The sequence below is a fragment of the Prunus mume genome, linkage group LG2 (assembly GCF_029339155.1).
Source record: "Prunus mume cultivar Tortuosa linkage group LG2, ASM2933915v1, whole genome shotgun sequence".
Taxonomy (NCBI): Eukaryota; Viridiplantae; Streptophyta; class Magnoliopsida; order Rosales; family Rosaceae; genus Prunus; species Prunus mume.
Window position 1 is genome coordinate 25,471,878 of NC_142699.1, and position 16,339 is coordinate 25,488,216.

Below are 16,339 nucleotides of genomic sequence, written 5' to 3' on the forward strand. Positions count from 1 at the left end.
AACTGTTTGGACAACTTATCAAAAGCTTCGTATAAATCTTCATGACTAATACCTCACCTCCTTCATTAGATTCACTTTCACTTTCATTAGCTTATGCTAGTATTAAATTATATTAATGAAAGCGTGTTTTGTAGTTAGAGTTTTTTCCAGAAACGATAAAAAGTAAAACATTATTTCATCACAACAAAAAAGTTTACCTGAATGAAGAGAGAGGGTGCGACTCATTACACGCAAGACTTTCCTCTTGTAATAAAATGTAAAAAGAAAAAACATTAATTATAGAAAAAAAAAAAAAAAAAAAAGGAAAGTGAGAGATAGAAGAAAGGACGACTTGGGAGACTGAGAAGTAGAGGTCTTTGTTTCCCGTGTCGTCGATTCCATTCGATCTTCTTCAATCGGAGATTGTTACCGTGGATTGACTGAGGTACGTTTTGTCTTAGCTCTTTTCAATCAGAGCAAACATCTAATTAGTAGGTTTCCATCTCTGCTCTCTTCGTGTAGCTCGCTGGAATTTTGCTGGCAGCTTGTGTTTCCGGGGATCAGAATCAATTTCCCATTTTTAAGACTTTTCGTATTCTGTGATGTCCTTTTACTCCTCTTCATAGGAATGAACTGTCGATTTCTTTGTTCTTTTTGTTAAATTTCAGATTTTTTTTCTTTCTTAATATTTGTTTTGGGTGTGTTCTTTGATTCCCTATTTGCTGATGAGGACCCATGTATTGTTCTTAAGAATTAGTAAATTTCCATATATATTTGCTTGACTGTCGTTCTTGATTGAGTTGATTTGGTGGTGTGAATCAAGTTAAAATATACCATTCTCGGTTCCTTTAAACTTTGGAATTTCTGCCAAAATGATGCTAGTCCTAGAGAGTCTTGTCTTGTACAGTTTCCACATATGGTAGTAATTTAAATATCACTATTATAGTAATCGTAGAGTTCTGTATTTGCTGGCCGTTGCTCGTTATATGATTCAATTTCGAAAATGGTATGGTTAACAAATTTTCGTGGGTCAATTCTTTTCTCTTTTCAGGGTTTTGAGAGAGAAGGGTGTGTTGAGTTTGAAATTTGAAATTTTGTATGCTGAAGGAGTAGGGAAATTTTGAAGGGTTTGCTTTTATCTGGGAGAAGGAAATGTTGGAGAGCGGTGCCAAATTCACTGGAATAATTGGTCTAAACAACCATGATAACAACTTTGATGATTTGTCGCAAGGATTTTACCACAAACTCCATGAGGGTGAGGGTACCAACATGTCCATCGACAGTTTGCAAACTAGCAATGATGGAGGCTCCGTTGCCATGTCTATAGACAACAGCAGTGTTGCTTCAAATACTAATGATTCTAAAACTCACATCTTGAACCACCAAGGGCTGCGACGACGTGCAAAGGATAACTACTCTGTTGCACAGAGTGTTAACCGCCGAGGAAGAGTCACACATGCTCTTAGTGATGATCAACTTGCTCGAGCTCTAATGGACATCCATTCCTCGACAGAGGGGCTTGAGAATTACGAGGACTGGACAATTGACTTAAGAAAGCTAAACATGGGTGAAGCGTTTGCACAAGGTGCTTTTGGGAAGCTATATAGAGGCACTTACAATGGCGAAGATGTTGCTATCAAACTTTTGGAGCGGCCAGAGAATGACCCAGAAAAGGCCCAGCTGATGGAGCAACAGTTTCAACAGGAAGTGATGATGCTGGCTACGTTGAAGCATCCAAACATAGTTCGTTTTATTGGTGCCTGCCGTAAACCAATGGTTTGGTGCATTGTAACTGAGTATGCTAAGGGGGGTTCAGTTAGGCAATTCTTAGCAAAGCGGCAGAGCCGATCAGTTCCATTGAAATTAGCTGTCAAGCAAGCTTTGGATGTTGCGAGGGGGATTGAATATGTTCATGGGCTTGGGTTGATTCACAGGGACTTAAAATCTGACAACCTGTTGATTTCTTCAGACAAATCAATAAAAATTGCTGATTTTGGGGTTGCCCGTATTGAGGTGCAGACAGAAGGAATGACACCAGAGACTGGGACGTATCGCTGGATGGCTCCGTAAGACTTCTGACTCTTGGGCTGAAATATCTTATCCTTTGTTGCCATCATTGGCTTATCTACTTTATTTTAACTTTTGGGATCCCATTTCATGGCCTTTATATGCTTTAACATCTTCTATTTAATATGCTTTCTCAATTCTAGTATAGCCTTCTGTTATAGAACTTTTATTTCAGTATGTTAAAGTTGTATGAATTTCTTAAATATAACTTTTTTTTGGCATAGAAATGATTATTAGCATTTGATACTGATAATTGGTCTCTTCTCTACTTTGTTTCTTTTGTCATTGTTTGCTAGGAGACGTGTACCTTACCCTCCCTGTATCTGATTATGCTTCTAGTTTTATTTTTTTGGTTCGTCTCTTTAACATTGACTGATATGGTTTTGTCTATGACCATCATGCTAGGAACTCTCAAATCTCATTTGTGGCATGAGTAGTTTTCCACGTAAAAGGGAAAAAAAGATTAAATATCCAAGTAGATGGAGTTTTTCATACATTCATCTATCATGATGTTGGTTTCACTCATCTATACACTGTGATAATGAGGGATTCATTTGATGTCTGCAATTTTGTGTTTCCCCCAACTATCCCTATCCTCTTATACATTACAAACTCTCCTATTAGAGGATAATCTTGTGTTTTTTGTATAGTTCAAGAAGAAAAGAAAAAAAATTACCGTACTTTCATTGTTTTCGTATCCTATTTAATTTACCCCCACAAACTGTACATTATTTTCTTACTTTATTTTGTCATATGATCCCTTTTGTTTTTGTTTTTACTTTTATATATCATCCCATGTTACATGAAACAAGCAAAGTCACACGTGTGCCGTTTGAGGGGGTGTTATTTTATTTCTAAGTGGTTTTTATAATGGTATCCAATCTTGACTTCCCTCTTATGTGAGTGAATAGTCAATTTTCCATGTTCCAATATCTGTTTATAATAGTTTCATTCATATATGAGGCATCTCTCTTTTTTTCCATTACGCACAATACTTAAGAATTCTCTGTTTTAAAAAGTAAAAAAATAAATTGATGTCTTTGAAATGAAAGACATTGACTTCTATGTGTTTGTGTCTGTGTTAATGAATTTTCTTGCAGTGCCGGTTTGAATGCAGCATAACATTCTTCTTTCATTCAAATGTATTCTCACGTTTAAAATGTGAATTACATTTATTGATTTCTAATGTCTTGTTGTCTAGATTTCTTGATTTTTTGTACTAATTTTTTCTATATGAAACCTTTTTGTCTTCTTAATGATGGGCCTGAGTGGAAAAGAAAGGATGATCTCTTCGAGTTTGTTGTGGAATGAGAGGGAGGAAAATCAAGAGAGATGGAGAGAAGGATAGAATAGAGGTTGAAGAAGAGAGAGGAGAAAGAGAGGCAAAATAGGGAAACTCAACTGAATAATTCTCCAAATGAATGTCCCTTGAGAGAGTGAGACGTAAATTAAAGAAATTAATATTTAAATTAATATGTTATGGCGATTATCAAACCTTAATTTCTAGTTTTACTAAATGAAAAGCTTAAGATATACCTAATTCATAAGTTTGTACCTTCCCCTCCTAACATAGTTAAATATCCTTCTATTTCTTTCCGCCCAAACTACCTAAAAGACAGCATCACAGCACACCACCCTTAGCACCACTCCCTTATTCTTCTCTATTAAAAAAAGAAACCTCTCACACAACAAAGCAGCGCACGAGACCGGAATCATCCAACTCAAAAAAGCCTCCCTAAACAACGTAACCACAAAGATAATGCAATTGAACAGTGAATAAGCATGTGGTCCAAACTGTCAGCACCACTTTTACACATTACACACCAATGAGGAGACCGACAAGAAGAAGGTGGGTCTCCTCTGAATATCAAACTATTTAACCTCCTGTGAACAATTATCCATGCTATCACCCTTACTTCAGGGGGTACTTTAGCCTTCAAAATTATATGAGAGGGAAATAAATGGAGAAAGAGAAAATTTGTCCATTAGTTGCCTTGAAGAGGATTTACCAGAGAAAATCCTTTTCAAGGCAACTAATGGGTGCCTTTTATCTTTCTCGACTTTTTTCTCTCTGAATGGTGTGCTTCTATTTGAAATGTTGCTTTGACTTTCTTGTCCTTTTTTTTTTTTGGGGTCAACCGACTCTTGTCTTCAATGTCATATTTTTCTTGATTCTAGGCACTTTATTTCCTCATGCCATCAGATCAACCATGGCCTTGTTCTTTTCTTTTATTTTTTGTCCTTGTTTCCAAACTTTTTTATTTTTTTATTTTTCATCGTATTTTGGAATGTTCTTGCTCCAATTGATCTTCTCAGCTTTGGCAGTAGTTCTCATTGCCTCCAAAGATTCTCTTTTAATAGAAATGTCTTTATCCATTATATACAGAGATATTTGTCCCCATACATGATAGCTTTTGGATTTTTCTCAACAATCTAAGCCCTTAATTAATAGCTAAATTTTAACAATTGGATCATCCTGGATTTTCTTATTGAATGAAGAAATAAAATCAAGAATTAGATAACTGTAAAAGTCTCATCAAATTGAGAGGCTCTCTATGACGAACGTAACCTAGGGTGGGACCTGAAATGCTCATTAATGAAAAACTATATATCCATCCAAAGTACCTATCTTAAAGACATTATAAAACATCCATGTACCACATCCTTCGACAACCCTTTGGTATTAATCATGCGGTAACGAGGTTTGATCTAATTTAGGAAATGTGACAATGCATACAATTTAAATAACACACACTGTATTTGATACTAACCAAGAGGGTCTGAATCAGCCCATGATTCATTCCTTTCAGTTGTTGATGTGAACGAAATAGTAACACAGAACTCAAATTGTATTCAAGCCCTTTTTGCATTTCACCCCCACCCGGACACACACACAAAAAATGAAAAACCACAGAATAACTTTTTTTCTAGAATAGCATACTAATCAATCCTTAATAATTAAAACTCTAAATCATGATATTAAATAAACCTTAAATTGTAATGTTAATAAATACAGACTTAATTAAAGCTGTGCCTATGGATAAAATAAATACTGGTTTTCTTCTTGTATCGGTCATGAGGAAATTTCCTTTGTTGTTCCATTCTTTATGATATCTCTGATGACCGCTTTACATTTTTAAGAGGGTTATACATTGCGAGACAATACCTACTGTTATTGTTATTAGAATCAAAAGTTATTGCGTGCAATATAATTATGGGGTCACTCACGCTATTACCCAGTTACTTAGATATGATGGTGACTACACTTTATCGGTAGTGTAATTAGAATTGGTCCTGGATCCTCTTGACCATGAACTCAGAAGTCTCCGTATCTGTAAGCAATAGCGTGAACTGAAAGAAATTTTAAGTCTTGTTTTAGAATTTCGATGAGGTGTTTTGGTTCCAAATGTTGGGAGCAGATCAGATTACATTTTCAACTAGGGATTTGGAAAGTAATTTGACTCTGGATCCTATAGTTACACGGATAATTTGTGATGTGCACTGTGTGAAATGCATTTATATCGATTGTGTATTTATGAAGGTAGCTCTAGTGCTCTAACCTGTTTCGTTTTTGCATAGGATGCATTCTACAAATGGTGTCCAATTCCATTATGGTTTATTCTTATAATCTTTTTCAGGTCTTCTTTTTGATATTTTATATTAGTTATATTTTTAGTCAAGAAAACTCATGTTCGTAAGGCTTACGCCTTGCCTTGTGGGACTGAAAACGCCTTGCCTTTGAAAATGTTGGTATTAGTTATTACGTATCTATCAGACTAGCATAATTTTCAATTTCCACTTCATTTGCATGTGAGAAACCTGTGTTGTTCTCATCTAATAATTTGAATGAAATTGGAAACCTTCTCTTTCATTGCCCGAAGAATGATGCCCTCTCATGGGTTTCTTAATTAAAGCTTGCTAGTCGCATGACCAAATAGTTCATCAGTATTGTGTCTTTAATTTTTGTGTCTTTTCGGTTGTATATCAATATTGTTTCATGAAATTTGTTTTTCTTGAGGACTGCTAATGGGACATTTATTAATTAGCTTCCTGGTGTACAGAATGAGGATTGAACTTAAAGGTTTGCTCTTTTTTTACGGTTTGCACAATGAAATTGATAATGATCCTTCATCATGTAGCGACAACTTTAGATGCTTGTGACTAGCATCATTGCGGATTGTTTTTTGGTTATTTCTTAAACTTTTATTTTAGTGCAGGCTACTTAAGTGCATTGCTTGATTGTATTTGCTGTCTGCAGGGAGATGATCCAGCATAGGAAATACACTCAGAAAGTTGATGTTTATAGCTTTGGGATTGTTCTTTGGGAACTTATTACAGGGATGCTTCCATTCCAGAACATGACAGCAGTGCAGGCAGCATTTGCAGTTGTGAATAAGGGTGTCCGTCCTATCATTCCCAGTGACTGCTTACCTGTTCTTGGCGAGATCATGACGCGATGCTGGGATGCCAACCCTGATGTCAGGCCACCCTTCACTGAAGTTGTGAGAATGCTTGAGAATGCTGAGACTGAGATCATGACAACTGTTCGTAAGGCCCGCTTCAGGTGCTGCATTACCCAACCAATGACGATGGACTGACCTCAGAAGAAATAATGGAAAAGAAAACAGTTATGTATAACATAAAGAGGAAAAAGGAAATGGAAAGGAGAGAGAGGTGAGGTGAGAGAAGGGAATTATATTGTAGCCTTGTGTATTTATCAGGTTTCATTTCTTTCGTAAGATAGATAAGGAAGTGGTGTTAAAAAATATTTGGTTTTTGGGATTTCTATTTGATTGAATTTCTGACGCTGAATGAGTAATAGAAGAGAGAATTGATGTGTATGTATGCATCTCTTGTTTTGCTATGTTTGCTAATAGTCCATCAACACCACGACAAAGCGCTGCACCCTGCTACCAGGGTGTCCGCTGTAGCAGAGGAAGCTTAAAAGCCCGATATTTTCTATAGAGTTAATATATATCATCTAGATGCAGCTTCTTTTGTGGGCGTCAGCTCATCAAGCGAAAGACGCTTGACTTACTGGCAAATCGATAATTCCTGTCAAAAGACACTGGCCCGGTAGTAGTCCTTTCCTTCCTTTGAGGTGCCTTCTCTCAACTACCAATATTTAATGACTTGATATCATCTTAATCCAAATGGTAAGAGTCCACAGGTAGAACTTGCCTCTAAAAATGGCAAAATGGCTTGTAAGGGAAGGGTGTTCATGAGCTCTTAAATCACTCTATGATATATTTTAACAATGTGGGATCTTAAGTCCTAACAGCCTGTGTTTTTAATTATAATATATATTCAAGTATCCACATATTTCATAATTGTTACCGATTTTAACGTTTAGCTTTTATGCGCGATTTTCCGCATTTAAATCTTTGGACTTGTTCTAGTATGCATATAATGAACAAAAAACCTTCTGAGTTGAAACAAACTCATGAAGACATCAACTAGTTCTTAGTCTAATGGTATAAAATTATTGAAATAGTCCTAAGTTCGAATCGTCACTTCCCTATTAATAAATAGTTAGATAAATTACATTTGGTTTAGTGACACTCAGTCTCCACTTTATTGAAGGAGATCCTAAGTTTAAATATCATAGACCATGTTGTTGAATAAAAAATAAAAATAAAAATCTACCTAAACTACAAAGAATCTAAATAGTGCAAGGGTGCATTCGCTTTGAATGATTAAGAAGATGATGGGGTGAGGATGGGTTGAAAAAAAATAAATTCTGATGAAGGATTGAGTTGAGGGTATGAGGGATATTGTATTTTACCAAATACCAAAGCCTTATAAACTTGAGCTAATGAACAATTGCAAGTTATCAAGTCTACTTCTCCAAACAACTATAAACACTCATCCTTGTCCTCATCAAGCCATGGATTCTGCTTAGGCCGCCCAACATTGTTAAGAGCTTTCCAAACGACGCTGTTACACTTGAATCCTGAGCCGAAAGCAAGTTGCCAAACCCGATCACCCCTCTTGATCTTGGAAGTTGCCTCTAAATAAGCGAGTTCATACCAAACGCTACTACTAGAAGTGTTTCCAAATCGCTCCAAGGTTTTCCTGGATGCCTCCATGTACTCCTCTGTAAGCTCCAGGTTCTTCTGTATTTCATCGAGCACCTTGTTGCTTGCTGCTAATATACACACATGCTCGAAGGCGAGCTTGTAGTCAGGGATGTATGGCTTGTAATTAGTTTTCTTCTTCCTGAAGAGCAAATCGGTGAGGAAATGGAATTGTTCGGAGACGGGGAGAACTAGGGGGCCAAGGGTGGTGATGTTGGCCTTGAGTGCATGCCCGCCAACCTCAACCACATCTTTGCTCACTGACACGCCTTGTGTCCCTTTTGCATCTTCCTTTAAATGTATGCTTTCGAAGCTTTTCTCATCCATGCCTTTGTGAGTTCGAACCAGCTGCATTATATATATTCGCCACATTATATAAGATTATTAGTTTAACGAAAGAAAATTATATGCAAGTAGTAGGTATGTACCTGCTTGAGTTCATACTTGGCACGCCATCTGTCGAGACGGGAGCTAGAGAGCAACATGGCTGCAGCCCCCATCCGAAAGAAGCAATTAGAAAGCAGCATATCGAAGTCGTTGCCTTTGTACCATGTGTAGCACACGGCCTCTGTGCTCACTACCAGTGCATATGTGCCAGGATAAGCATTCAAGAGGTCTTTTGCCAGATCAATGGCTATGATTCCTGCAGCACAACCCATTCCACCAAGGTTGAAGCTCTGAATGTTAGGCCTCAGCTTAAAATGGTTTATTACCATTGATGACAGAGATGGAGTGGTATTCAGAACTCCACAGTTCACTACTAGGATTCTAATGTCCTTTGGCCGGATTTTGGTGGCTCTGAAAAGGTCATTTATGGCCCCAAACATCACCATAGCTGCCTCTTCTCTTCCATCTTTTAGGCTTATTTTGTAATCAGGGTGAAACACTACTCGGGGCATGTACGTCTCTTGGCCTATGCCAGAACTCTTGAGAACTCGTTTTTGAAAATCTATGGCAGCATCATTGAAGTTGCCTGAATTTCTTGCTAATTCAATGAATTCCTCCTTTGAGATCTTTAATTTGGTGCCCCGTACATACAGAAAATTAAATGAAAAACCAGAAAAAACTTCAAGATTAGTTATTAGTATTGAAGATCAAAATATAGAAATTATGTACTAGTTTAGCTATATAGCTAGTATAGTAATAGCATATACGTAAATTGAATTACCTTTAGTTCATCTGGTGGACGATAACAAGCAAAATCAACTAAATAAGTAGATCGAGGTGCCAAGTCAAGAAAAATATATAGAATGAATCCCAATAATACCAATATAAAGAGAGCATCCGTAAGTTCACATTTTGGATTTGGAAAGAGATCTTTCAGCTTTCCTATTTCAGCACTGCAGAGCACTATGAGAACCGGTACAATCAAGAAGTAGAGCCTACGGCTGATGAGATAACTATAACCAAGCTCCACATATTTCAGATTAACTGAATCAAGAAAATCCGGCAAGCGTTGCCGTACCTTTACAGACACAGAGGAAGATCCACCATTGGGACCCAAATTCTCAGAGCCCTGGTTTTCGATCTCTGCTGGAAATTGCTCCTGCTCTCTTGCCATTGGAACTTTCTTATTGTTTATACTACTTTTCTGCAATGATGTTCAAGAAAATAGCTATGTTACATAAGCCGCTAGAGAATGGAACATGTATGTATTTGCTATCGCCACTGAAAATCAGTATCCAATAACAAACCCACCAATGCAAATGAATTAAATGAGAAGTGCAGGATATCTCAAGGATGCATGGGGTGTGGAATTGGCTGAAGGGATATATAACAGTGTAGAAAAACAATATAATAATCACCCAAGTTACGTTAAGGGTATTGCAAATTGTAAAGATTGGCAACAGAAAGTAGGCTCTTTGTGCATGAGGGCGTATGAGCAGCTGGTTCATAGCACCAATTAAAGTTGTACGTCTGGGAATGGTTTTGTCTAGCTCCATCACCAACTGGGAGAAATTTATGTGAAATCTTCATCCAATAACTGATGACCATTTACTGTGTACTATCAATTCTGACCGTCCTAGAGAATTGAATGGCATATTGAATTTGAGTTGTAAACACTTGGGTCTCAGTTGGTCAAAAACTTTCTGTAAAGACGTCCATCTCTATCGATATTGTCAATAATGTATCGATAGCACCTGTTGTTATTATTTGAAAATAATATCTATCTACACATTATCAATACGACATGACACTAACTGCTTAGTATGTATCCTAGGCCTTGTGTTTTAGTCATCTCTTCTCTAACTTGCAGGAGACGCATCTATCTATGCTTTACGACATTGATGGGGTTTGTAGTTCACCTTGCTCAAATGTTCTCTTTGGTCCTTTCTTAACCAAATATATATATATATATATATATATATATTGCTTTTACTCTAACTATATTTTGATGCCCAAGGCCCAAAGCCTACTCGGCCAGGGCAGCTTAGCTATGAGTTTGCACGGGTGGCCAAACAAAACAAAGTACTTTCTTCCCTTCAAAACAAAACTAAAAAAAAAATTCATGCCTTCTACTTTCTCTTGAACTCTTAGGGGCTGTCTCACAACGCTTCCGGAGAATGTTTTCGGAGAGTATTTTCAGAGGATGAAAACGAGAAAACAAATTTGCATTTTCAGGATTCGAAAATATGCTTCTAGTAGATTAATTGGAAAACATATTTAGAAAATAAAAACAGTGAAAACGTGTCTCGTAATACAATTTGAGAATAATAATATATGAGTTATTTTTCAAGTGTATTTTTGTTAATTTCTGTTCTATGAAAAAGATTTTTAAAAAATCTGATATTTTTTAACGCTAAAATTATTATAAACAATGGAAAAAAATGATATTTTTTAAAGGCCCTAAAACTATATTTTCTTCTTTATTTTTTCTCTTTTTTCTCCTTTTTCTCCAGAGCAAGGCTTCATATGTTGAGCCTAACGGCCACACGTGCTCCCACGTCACCCAATATGTGTTGTCCACATGTTAGGCTTGAAAGTTCGCCACATGTGCGGGGGCGTGTTGAGAGTTTTTGTCCCACATTGAAATGTTAAGGGATCTAGCCTGGGTTTATAAGGAGTTGGGTTACTCCCTCCATTGCCAATTGGTTTTATGGTGGAACCATGAAGGAAGTTGAGGTTCCACCCCAAAACCAATTGGCAATGGGGGGAGTAGCCCAACTCCTTATAAGCCATTGCTAGGTTTCTCAACTTTTCAATGTGGGACTCTTACCTTCACATTCTCACACGCCCCCGCACGTGTGGCAAATTTTCAAGCCTAACACGTGGACAACACATTTTGGGTGACGTGGAGCACGTGTGGCAGTTGGGCTTTCACACGTGGGCAACCCGCTCTGATATCATGAAGGAAGTTGAGGTTCCACTCCAAAACCAATTGGCAATGGGGGGAGTAACCCAACTCCTTATAAAACCAGGCTAGGTCCCTTAACATTTCAATGTGAAACAAACACTTTCAACACAACCCACCCATCTTTCTCTCTTTCTCTCTCTGATTCCACTAATTAATGGTTGTGGTGGTTCGATTGGATGGTGATGGTGGTTGAGCTGGGTTCCTCTCTCTGATTCTTTCTCTTCTTCTTCCTTTCTCAGTTTTTTTTATTTTTATTTTTATAATTTGCAGATTTGTGTGATTTTGGGGTGGAGAAGATTGGTGTTGTCCCTGGTGGTGGTTTTCTCAGTTGTCAAGAGAGAGAGCTGGAGTAGATGGGATGCATTCTCGTGTCTTCAGAAAACACTGAAAACAACTTTTTTGTGTTTTCGATTTTTGTACATGAGGTTGGATTTTTTTCAGAAAACAAATTTAGTGTTTTGGGAAAACACTGCACCGAATGGGTGTTCTGTGAAATTGAAATTGGAAAACGAAAATAGGGCTGTGAAAACAATACCGAACGGCCCCTTATTTTTTATTACCTAAAGTACAAATATTTAACTTTATCAAATGAAAACATTAAAAAAAAATTATGAATTTGATTTTGTGATTGTTATTACATGCTAATTTATGATGAATTTTAGTTATAAAAAATTATTTTATGACATTAAGTCATGACAATTTTTTTTTAATTGTATTTTCATATTAGATTATGTGAGGGCTCTAATTTAAGTTTCGCACAAGGCCCTCAAAATCACAGGACCGGCCATGTGAGTTTGTACCATAGGTCACATATTGCAAACCAAATCCACCCATACGATAAGGACACTTGGCTTGGGCTAACCCACTATTTAAAGTTTTGGAGTGTAAATTATAGGTGCAATAGTCCCTGAACTTTGGCACTATTTTCATTTTGGTACTTCAATTTCCAAAATGGTTAAGGTGGTTAGTAAAAGAAGTCATATTGTCTGTTCTGTTAGGATTTTCTGTATAAAAATAAAATAAAATAAAATAAAGAGCATGTGATGTCCACGTGGGAGCAGTTAAGAGTCAAACAAGACTTTTAACATAAAACTTTTAAGTAACCATAGTTAAATCTTTGTTTTTAAATTTTTTTTAAGTATTTAAAACTAAAAAAAAAAATAAAGTAAATTCATAATTAAATAATATATTATATTTACATATAGCAGCACGATTATACTATTATATATATATATAAAGGCTTATTTACTTGTAGTGCTGAAACTTGGTCAAATCTCACTTTACCCCCTCTAAAGTTAAAGTGACTCACTTAACCCCCATTGACTGTGATTTCGTGTTCCACTTTACTCCCTACAGTTATCTCCATTAATAACTCTGTCAGTTTTGATGACGTGTCATGGGTATTTTTGTCTTTTTACAACAAGTGATGATGTGTCATGTAAATGGCCCACTTTTTTGTTTAAATTGAATTAAATATATAATAAAATAATGTCATTACGTGTTTAATTATATATATATATATATAAATGGAAAAATTAATAATAAAAAATCTTTCTTCTTTATGCTTTTTAAAATAAAAAAATAAAAAATTGGCTTATTATCACAAAACGTTCTTAAGGTTTACGAAATTATCAGATTGCTTCCTTAATATTTTTTTGTGTCATTCGTGGTCCTCAAGGTTGGTATGTGTGATCACAAATGGTCCCTGTTGTTAGGTTTGGCCAAAAACTCATTTAGTTTGCTGACGTGTCATATATATATATATATATCACAAAACATCCCTGAGGTTCACCCACCTATCACAAATGGTCTTTGCGAAAAATTTTAATTATTAATTATTTAAAATTCATAAAATTTTGGTTTTCTTTTTAAAATTTTATGAATTTTAAATTATTTAAAAATATATATTATATTTTAAATACATGTGACACTATATTATTGTAGATGTGGGCTCCATATATATGCCACATCAACAAACTAATGGAGTTTTTAAAAAATAATTTAAAATTCATAAAATTTAAAAATGAAAAAATTAAGGGTTTAGGGTTCATAAATGGTCCTCAAGATTAAAATCCTTTTATAAATGGTTTTTTCATTTATAAATAATTTTAAAAAGAAAAATAAAATTTTATGAATTTTAAATTAAAAAACTAAAAAATTTCGTAGGGACCATTTGTGATAGGTGTGTGAACCTCAGGGATGTTTTGTGATATATATATATATGCCACGTCAGCAAACTAACGGAGTTTTTGACCGAACCTAACGAGGGACCATTTGTGATCGCACATACTAACATTGAGGACCATGAGTAATACAAAAAAACATTAAGGATGCAATCTGATAGTTTCGTAAAATGTTAGGGACGTTTTCGATAATAAGCCATAAAAATTTATAAAGCAAAACCCTACCCGAAACAACTCTCCCAAGAACACCACAAACGGCTTCCCCACCCGCTCTCCACTCCTTTATCCTTCTTCCTTCCAATTTCCAAAACATAAAAAAGAATTTAAACAAGAAGAAGAACATCTTTAGCTACTACTTCTTCTACTTTTCAAGTCTTCAACTTTTTTTTCATAAAAAGATATAGTTTTTAATTAAATGGGAAGATCTTCTTGCTGGGAAAAGGCGCACACCAAGTAGCTTGGACCAAAGAAGAAGATGATCTATCTCAATCTCTCTTTCCCTCCCCCAAACGAAAACGAAAATATGGGAAAAAAAATTATTAAAAAAAAAGGATCTAAGTATATATTTAAAGAGTATAGCCGGATGGCTATACTTTTTATTAAGAAAAAAAGACCCGATCTCTTGGACTGTAGGGGTCCATGAAATTTGTGGTCATTCACCGTTGGATGTAAATTCAACGGTTCACTCACTCTTGCACTCCTTTTAAGAAATTTTTTTGAACCGTTATCCAATGGTGGGTTACCAATCTCTTGGACCCCTGTGGTCCAAGAGATCGAGGTTGTATATTTAAAAAGTATAGTTGTGAGGCCATACTATTTATTAGAAAAAATAAAGAAAAACAAGACCGTAGTATAGCTGACTGTACTATTTATTTTTATAATAAAAAAGTAACTAAACCCTAAACCCTTTTAAAGACTTTTTAAAAGTCACAACTAGATACCACAAAACTTTTAAATCCTTTTAACTACTTTTTAAAAGTCACAATTGAATACCATTAGACTTTTATAAACTCTTTAAAAATCTAAATTGAATACCTCCAGACTTTTAAGCTCTATAAAAGTCATTAAAAGTTTAAATTGGATACACCCCCCCTTTAGCCTTGGAGGTCAAGGGTTCGACTCTCCCCAATTCCAACATTAATGTATATTTTAGGTTTCGGTCAGTTACCGAAAACCGATGATTTAAGCATACAAGGGTGGTTCCCAAACGGTAATCTGACGATTCGGTTTGATTCGGGCATCAATGTTAAGAAAATGGAGGAAGAGTCGAACCGGCCAATTCGATTTGGTCTAATTTGGTTTGGTCGGTCTAAAATGTCAGCCCTAGTTTTAGAATGATGGGAACTAAAACCAACATAAAAATACTCATTAACCCCTAAATTTAATGAAGAAACTAACATAAGAGACAACAAGACTTCGATTGTTAACGAAAGTGAAGTTTAAGGACGACCACAACCATTTTGGAAATTGAAGGAGCAAAATGTGACTATCAACACTCTAATCATTCATTTGTGCGGTCTTGCTTTCTTAACATAAATATTTGTCCAGCAAAAGAACACGATACTAATTCACATAGTTTGACAACATAAACATAATAATTTACCTGAAATTTTATAACAAGACAACACACAAAATGATCACAACACAATGTCATTATGAAAGCTTATAATAGACGCTTACACACAATATCCAGGTAATGATGGAATCGACATTGAATAATTTCTTCTGGAGAAAAAATACGAGTACTTTTTGTTTTTTTAGTTTTTCTTTTTCTGGGAAGAATGGCCACACCCACACGCACATGCTACTGTACATGATTGTTATAATTAGTAATCATTATGAAATTTAGCAATCATTTAGCTCACCCTGCTCTGCTAGCTATTTGTTTAGTAGCAACTCATCATCCATCGAACTCAAAAGCGCCGGCAGGCATACAGTTGGTTACTTGATATTGATCTGTTTTTGCTCTCTCTGCTCTGGTGTTCATTATTTATGGAGGTTTGTATATGTCTCTCTGTCCATTCAGTCACTTCAATTTAGTTTGCGTTTATTTCTATGTAATGTATGGTACTGTTGATATTGATCCCAGTTGACACACTCAGGTTGTAGAGTTAAGGGTTCGTCTACACTGCAGGGCCTGTGAGAAGGCAGTTCGCAAAGCCTTGTGCAGAATCAAAGGTACACATGCATGACATTGATGACATATACATAAACATATGTATAATGTATTATGTATGCATGGTTAATTTGAATTATATGAATTTCACAGGAGTAAGATGCGTTGAAATAGATGTGATATCCAACAAGATCACGGTATTGGGATTTATGGATCGCAAAATGATTGTAAAAGCAGTGAGGAAGACCGGGAGAAGAGCTGAGGTGTGGCCATCATCCCCACCATCCACATCAATTTTATCAAAATCATGTTGCCCGGCCCGGGAGCAGCCTACTTCCCCTTCTGGATTTCGGTGCATTCTTCCAAGCTGGGTTTTTTAATTAATAAAAGGCATCAAAATGTAATGCCAATATTCATGTCTTCAGTTGTGAACGCAAAAAGCTTATAGCTCAAGTATTTATTTATGTACTCGGATTATAAGTTTGGTTTTCCCCTTCGCCAATACAGCTTATATAAAAATTATATATATATATATATATAATAGAATTAATCACAAAATACT

At 35.8% G+C, this 16,339-nt stretch overlaps 3 protein-coding genes across 3 annotated transcripts; 2 read left to right on the forward strand and 1 right to left on the reverse strand.

The window, feature by feature from the left end:
- The first annotated feature begins 264 nt into the window (after positions 1-264).
- LOC103324303 (serine/threonine-protein kinase STY13-like) lies at positions 265-6,887 on the forward strand. Its single transcript, XM_008226346.3, has 3 exons — positions 265-424; positions 1,031-2,045; positions 6,305-6,887. The coding sequence occupies exons 2-3, from the start codon at positions 1,132-1,134 to the stop codon at positions 6,642-6,644; spliced, it is 1,254 nt and encodes a 417-aa protein (XP_008224568.1). The 5' UTR covers positions 265-424; positions 1,031-1,131; the 3' UTR covers positions 6,645-6,887.
- Positions 6,888-7,543: 656 nt separating this feature from the next.
- On the reverse strand, positions 7,544-9,845 carry LOC103324337 (3-ketoacyl-CoA synthase 15). Its single transcript, XM_008226386.2, has 4 exons — positions 9,822-9,845; positions 9,292-9,714; positions 8,552-9,136; positions 7,544-8,471 (listed from the first exon to the last, which is right to left on the reverse strand). The coding sequence occupies exons 2-4, from the start codon at positions 9,682-9,684 to the stop codon at positions 7,902-7,904; spliced, it is 1,548 nt and encodes a 515-aa protein (XP_008224608.2). The 5' UTR covers positions 9,685-9,714; positions 9,822-9,845; the 3' UTR covers positions 7,544-7,901.
- Positions 9,846-15,563: 5,718 nt separating this feature from the next.
- LOC103324338 (heavy metal-associated isoprenylated plant protein 28-like) lies at positions 15,564-16,267 on the forward strand. Its single transcript, XM_008226387.2, has 3 exons — positions 15,564-15,659; positions 15,764-15,839; positions 15,931-16,267. The coding sequence occupies exons 1-3, from the start codon at positions 15,654-15,656 to the stop codon at positions 16,155-16,157; spliced, it is 309 nt and encodes a 102-aa protein (XP_008224609.2). The 5' UTR covers positions 15,564-15,653; the 3' UTR covers positions 16,158-16,267.
- Positions 16,268-16,339: the final 72 nt, after the last annotated feature.

What these genes read in the sequence shown, in the direction of transcription:
- LOC103324303 (XM_008226346.3), top strand. Translation starts at nt 1,132, where the DNA reads ATGTTGGAGAGCGGTGCCAAATTCACTGGAATAATTGGTCTAAACAAC. An exon ending in ACGTATCGCTGGATGGCTCC is followed by an intron (nt 2,046 to 6,304) that starts GTAAGACTTCTG and finishes TGCTGTCTGCAG; the next exon opens with GGAGATGATCCAGCATAGGA.
- LOC103324337 (XM_008226386.2), bottom strand. Translation starts at nt 9,684, where the DNA reads ATGGCAAGAGAGCAGGAGCAATTTCCAGCAGAGATCGAAAACCAGGGC. An exon ending in GTCCACCAGATGAACTAAAG is followed by an intron (nt 9,137 to 9,291) that starts GTAATTCAATTT and finishes ACCAAATTAAAG; the next exon opens with ATCTCAAAGGAGGAATTCAT. An exon ending in CCAAGTATGAACTCAAGCAG is followed by an intron (nt 8,472 to 8,551) that starts GTACATACCTAC and finishes TATATAATGCAG; the next exon opens with CTGGTTCGAACTCACAAAGG.
- LOC103324338 (XM_008226387.2), top strand. An exon ending in AGCCTTGTGCAGAATCAAAG is followed by an intron (nt 15,840 to 15,930) that starts GTACACATGCAT and finishes TGAATTTCACAG; the next exon opens with GAGTAAGATGCGTTGAAATA.